This window comes from Camelus ferus, chromosome 1, assembly GCF_009834535.1.
Source record: "Camelus ferus isolate YT-003-E chromosome 1, BCGSAC_Cfer_1.0, whole genome shotgun sequence".
In the NCBI taxonomy this organism is placed as follows: Eukaryota; Metazoa; Chordata; class Mammalia; order Artiodactyla; family Camelidae; genus Camelus; species Camelus ferus.
The window spans coordinates 86,236,541-86,243,081 of NC_045696.1; the positions used below are offsets into that span (position 1 = coordinate 86,236,541).

Sequence of the window (6,541 nt, forward strand, 5' to 3'; positions counted from 1 at the left end):
TGATGAATATCTTCTTGTTGCATTAACTGAATTTTTTATTCTGAGACATGTTGAAAATTGCTTATCAACTGGTTTACTTCCATATTCTGATATGTTTTGTCAAGTCCTTGTCATAGGGTCTGTAGTATTTTGATATCACCACTCATAAATTATATATAAAATAAAAACAACCTCTTTGTTATCACATTCTTTGCTATTTCTCTCCAAGATTATTTGGCACTTTAATTTTGTTATTTTTAATATACAGAAACTTTTATATTTAGCAAAATTTTAAATATTTTTACTATATTTGAATTGCCTCAATATTTGTTTATTTCTGAAGTATAGTCAGTTTACAGTGTGTCAATTTCTTGTGTACAATATGTTTCAGTCATCCATATACATACATATATCCCTTTTCATATTCTTTTTCGTTGCAGATTACTGCAAGATATTGAATATAGTTTCCTGTGCTATACAGTAGAAACTTGTTGTTTATCTGTTTTATATATAGCAGTTAGTATCTGCAAATCTCCAGGTCCATCCACGTTGCTGCAAATGACTTTATTTTATTGTTTTTTATGGCTGAGTAGTACTCCTTATATAAATATTCCACAACTTCTTTATCCAGTCATCTGTCGATGGATATACATACTATATATTATGTAATATAAACTCTATATTATATAATAGTGACTATGTCAGGTGATTTTTCTGTTTCTCTGATCTATTTTTGTTAGTATTATATCAACATTTTCTTTATTCTTGTTTATAATTGCATGTTCTAATACCTATAGGAATAACACCTATTTTTTCTTCTATTAATGTTTTTGAGATTACTCTCAATTTTTCTTCTATATAAAGTTTCTACTATTTGTAAAGTTAAAAGAAAATCCTCAAAACTATTTAATTAAAATAGATTGGAATTAATTTTGAAGATACTTATTTCTTTATGTTTTTCATATGCATATATGCCTCCCATGTGTTTGTAATTTTTGCTTCTATTTTCTATGTTTCATATGTGATATTGCTCTAGTGTCAGAATATATAGACATATAGATAGATACAGACTTAGATATATTCACAAATATCTTACCATCTATATTGTCAGGGAATATTCATTCCTGATGACTGACAGAGAAATGATATACATATAAACAAATAGATACAATATTACATGGTATATGTAATTACAAATGTATATGGAAAGTGCATAAAAGGTATTGTACATAGAGGCAGTATAACAGACTGTGAAATCAGAAAAAGTTTGAATTTCATGCTGTCTTTACTACGTCCTAACTTTGTAATATTAGGTAAGTTTTTAAATCTCTTAACCCTCAGTTTTTTCAACTCATATAACATTAGTATAGTAATATAATGTGTATAGAGTGCATAACATGGTTTTATGAATGCATGCTTTAAAGGTAGCAATGATGATGCAGATGATAATGACGACAGTGATGATGGTGATAAAGGTATCTAAAAAGTGAGTTGCAGTTATATGCAATCTATATTGCTTTGTAGATAGCAATAAAGACTAGGGATTGGTTTTGAAAAATAAGAATATTCCAGATAAAAGAAGGTACACTTAGCATACAGAATAAAGGCTAGTCAAGGGCTGTAAGTTTACATAGCCTATATGAGGGGATGTTGGGTAGCTACGAGATGGCAATTTGTACAGTGGTCAAATGGAGTACGAGCAAAGGGCATGGAGATATCATATTTTTGTTTTGGAAAGGTAACGTACATGGCGGTGTGCAATGTGGATTTAAAAGAAGAAAATTCTGATAGGGAGTTCTGTTAAGAGACTACAGTATTGAAATAACCCAGGAACGGAGGTGAACTGGAGCCTAAATTATTTGTCAATTATACCTCAATAAAGTTGGCACGACTCCTGAACTGGAGTGTTGGTAAATAAAACAGAGGAGAGAGAAAAACAGGTACCTGCCGGAGGTTAGGTTTCCCAGACGTACCACACCTGTGGCTCGAATTCTAAAGCACGCCAAAGCTGTGCGCCTGCGCAGTTCCATCTTTCGCGGCTTGTTGCCGTTTCCGCTTCGCCGGCAGGATTTATCCTCCAGCCTCTCTTCTGCTTCTCCGGCTCAGCGCTCTCCTGTCTTCTCGGAGCTGATTTTACATCGTTCTGAGTTGAGAGAGAAGGAGGGTAAGTCTACAAAATGGCTTTGGTTTGGGTGCTGTGGCTTTCTATCTCCAGTACTCTTGGGCTTCTGCAGAGGAAACGGCGCTGATGCTCAAGCGGGGCTGTGTGAGCCGGCCCCCCCTCCGTAGGCGCCGGCCGCCCTCCCTAGGCTCCGGGCCCACGCTTCTCCCTCCCCCGGTTCGCCCAGGCCTTGGTGGAGGGTGCACCATCAACTGCTGGGTGGGAACAGTGAAGTAGAAGAGGGGGATGTGGGGAAGGCAGCGTCTCCAGCAGGCCCAGCCCTGGCAGCCTCAGAAACAAGGGCTCCGGTGTTCCCTCGCACTCCCTGGGCCCGAGGTACCACCTCTGGGCCAAGGCCGCCTTCTCAGCCCTCTGTGCCTGCGTGCTCTGTGGACCAAGACTTGGGCAAGACCAGTGGAGCCCAGCAGTTCACATTGGGAGATGGCACCTTGGACTACCTGGCAGGAATGATGCCCTCTGCCACCCAGTGCCGGGACACCAAGTCTGGGCCCTCTCGGTGGAGATGGGCCTGGACATCCTGCTCTGGTGGCTGGGCGCTTGGTGGGAGTACCATGCCTCTCGGTGACTCCCGCACCGCAGTCGGCAAGATTATTTGGGGTGTCTGCCAGGCGGTGGTTTAGTGGCTGGGTCCCTGCCATGTGCGGGCTTCCTTCAAACGGGTGGGTCTCCGGGTCTCGGTGGCCGCTTTCTGTAGCCCTACAAGGCGTCTCCAACTGGAAGGGCCCCATTCTGGCCCTCAGGGATTCCATCTTGTCCTACTGTGAAGTGGAGGGGACTGGTACTCATTGGTTCTGCAGGCTGTGGTTGTCTGGGAGGTCCTTTTTAGAGTCAACACAGGCTGGCCTGGGGGTGCCACCCACCACTGCCACCATCACCAGGTACACTACCACCCAGGACATCAGGGTTGGCTCGTGGGTGGCCTAGACTTGGAGGCATGTTGTTTGCAGGAGCATAGAGAGTAATTGTACATGGAGGTCAGACTAACCACTGCTCCCGTGGTTGATGAAAACCCTTTGCAGGTGAGCTAGGAGCATCGCAGGTGTGGCAAGGATTTAATCTGGGCTCTTGATTAGCCCTGGATACCGCAGGTAGTTCTTGTTGCCGAGGAGCCGCTGGTGTAGCCTTTGTGAAAGGAAATGACACAGCTGTGACCCACCCCCACTCATTTCTGCCTACTTCACCTGTAATTGTATATGAGGATGAAGAAGAAGGCTGCGGGAATGGGTGGCTCCACTGGACTGGAAGAGGGAACTGGAGCAGCCAGGGTACTCAGAAGAAGAGGAGGAAGGGAGGCGAGACAAGGATTGGTGGGGATACAGTACTTGGAGGGTAGGAGTGAGGGATGAGAATTGAGTACCTGCTTGAATCCAAAGCTGAGCTGTCCATAGGGGAATGAAAGGAGCAGTGGGGATGGGCACCATCATAGCCCCTCTGGACTTTAATTTTGTTGGAGTTCAGGACAGAGATGCCCCAGGCCTGCAGAAGTTAAAGATTGAGAGGGTCACAAGACCACAGCTGTGCCATCCAAGGTTTTCTGTTCCCTTCCTCCTCGCCCTGTATTTGTCCCCTTCTTTACTCTTCCTTCTTCCCTTCTAAAGCATAGCAGGAGGCCTCATCCTCTTCCCCTTATGTCCTCCACTGTCTTTTAGCTTTACCTCTCCTCCACCTGGGACTGGGTCCAGAACTCGAATCTCAGTCTGGGCTTGGAGCTGGACACAGAGCTGGGAACCATTAGTCCTAGTGTAGTCTCCTATCGGCGCCTTGGGGACTGGGCTAGGACTTAAAGAGGGTGGAGGTGGGCTTGGATTGGGGGAACTGGTGGAGGATCCTTGGCTGGTGGCAGTGCTTTTGCTTGGTGGATGAACTGCGGCATTTCCATGTCTGTTGGTGGTAGCAGGATTGTGAGTGGCTGTTGTGGACTCATGGCAGTGGTGCCTATTGTAGTTCCAAGTGGTGGTTCTGTGGCTCTTGGTAGTTCTGTGGCTGTTCTAGGGCTTCGTGTGCTTTCTGTAGCTGTATATGTCACCGTGAAGGATGGTGGCAGAGTGGCTGATTTTTTATGACGATAGTCATTCCTTGTCCTCTGAGCTTTCAGCAGGAGAAAGACTGGTTGGCAACTCAGGGCAAAAATAAACAAGTAGGACTACATCAAAGTAAAAAATTTCTGCACAACAAAGGAAACAATTAACCGATTGAAAAGGTAACCTGGAATAGGAGAAAATATTTGCAAACTGTATGCCCCATAAGGGGTTAAAATCCAAACTATATAAGGAACTCATACAACTCAGTATCAGAGAAACTAATAATACAATTAAAAACAGGAAACTGTTTAGAGGAGGAAGAAAAGATATACAATATAAGGAAGAACAGATTTTCTAAAAATGGCTGTAAGATGTAGTGGCTTTAGAAAAGGATTTGGGATTTTATAACTAGTAATTACTAGCAAGAGCAGTTTCAGTGCAGTTGTAAGAAATAAAGGCAGATTCTAATATGGTGAGTAATTAATGTAAGTAATGAGGGGGAGAAAAAGTGGACTTTTTTTTTAATGTTGGGTATTAAAAAGATAAAAGAAAATTGATGGGATTGTTTATATTAAGAACCTTAAGGATGTTTAAAGCCTGCAAGGAAGGTGTCAAAAAGGAGAGAGGGGAGGAAGGAGAAAAGGGTAGAGGAAAGAGAGGAGAGAGATATTAAGATACTGTCTTAAAAGTTTAGGTGTTTCACTTAGATGAATTTCACTTTTACAAAGTATAAGAAACCTATGGCATTAGGTTTCCAGGATTTAGACTAAGTCAAGACCCAATGCCCTTTATTAAAAATCTTGAAATTTCTGTAATCTCTTATGCATAATAAAAGATAAAACTTGGGTGAAAAAAAGAAAATGCTACACAAGAAAAGATTAGTAACTTGTTTAAAATGCCAGTTCCTAGTAACATTCCGATTTATAACTTCTGGATTGTAATTAAAGAGTTTACATTTTAATACTAAAACAGGCATTAGTTTTTAAGATTGAATGTAATTGTAATATCCAAACCCATTTTTATTATTAATAGCAGTGAGGAAGTTTTATCTGTGTTAACTTTCAAAAGTCATTAATACATCTTTCAGATATACTTAGAATCTGTGTGTGTGTATACATATATATAAGAATATATATATTATTATATCAAATATATAGACATTTAAATATATACACTAGAATATATATATAAACAAGAATATTCTGATATACATACACATATATGTATATATTATATGTATTCAGTATGGGGTCACCTCTTTGTGGAGAGAGATGGGGCAAATGTGTAGGGGCGCACAGAGAACATCATCCGTTGTTTTTTTCCCCCTAATTTATAAGCTGGGTGACAGTACATGAGTTTGATTTGCTACTTAAAAAGAAAACAAACTCTACCCATACTTTATATGTTTTTGTATATAATTAAAGAGTTGAAGGAAAAGTCAAATTGAATATATACACTGTCATATATCTTCTCAAGATATGGGCATTTACAAGATATAGATATCATGATACCAGTAGAACAAGACAAAGTAGTAGCTCTTTATCAGAGTTTTGTGTTTGAAATCAACTGAATCCCATCCTGGCTGAATGAGATAGAACACAAATTTATTAGCGGACCCTGGGCAACTCTCATAATTTCTGAATGGACCACAGAATCAGGTTGTGACTCCAGGAACAACCTTCCAAATCACATTGCATAACAGTTTTGGTGATGGAAACCTTGCAGCTGCCAAGAACCAAAGATCAGCTTGAACTGCAGCACAGCCAGGCCTTAGCACTGCTACTGCATCAACTCCAGGAAGCTGGCCTTCCTGTAGCTGTTGCCAGAGGCAGATTTTGGCCATCCCCAGTTGCTTCCATCACCAGATACTAATTCAAGGTCTGGGTGGATTATTTTACTGCTGTTGAGCCAATGCCATATGACTATGTTTTAGGTGCAAGGATAAGGTAATAGCTGACATTTTTAAGCTCCTGCAATTGGAGGCTTTCTTAGTTTTTCACTGAGAATCATAATGTGGGAATTTTCCTATACACAGAAAGGGTTTTCAGATACTGGGCAGCCAAAGTAAGAGCAGCACAGGAGAGAGAGAAAGAGAGGTTTACTACAAGCTTTATTCATGTTGTGAACACTATCTAGATTCTCAAGAAGAAATTAACTGCATTGAATATATTGTTTTCCCTGTTCATGTCTATAAAGCAGAGTTTCCCAGTCTCAGCACTATTGACATTTTGGGCCAGATGATTTTTTTATTTGGGGATCTATCCTTTGCGGTTTAGAATGTTGAGCATCATTTCTGGTGTCTGCCCATTTGATGCCAGTAGCCATCCCCTACCCATCCCAGATATGACAACCAAAAGTG

General features: G+C 41.0%; 1 protein-coding gene across 1 annotated transcript; it reads right to left on the reverse strand.

Annotated features, from left to right (window-relative positions):
- Positions 1 to 3,136: 3,136 nt before the first annotated feature.
- Positions 3,137 to 6,025, reverse strand: LOC102504169 (macrosialin-like). The gene is given in 6 exon segments (XM_032482877.1): positions 3,137 to 3,283; positions 3,519 to 3,562; positions 3,565 to 3,637; positions 3,817 to 4,088; positions 4,091 to 4,304; positions 5,861 to 6,025. Coding segments are annotated over 6 exon segments (915 nt in total).
- Positions 6,026 to 6,541: the final 516 nt, after the last annotated feature.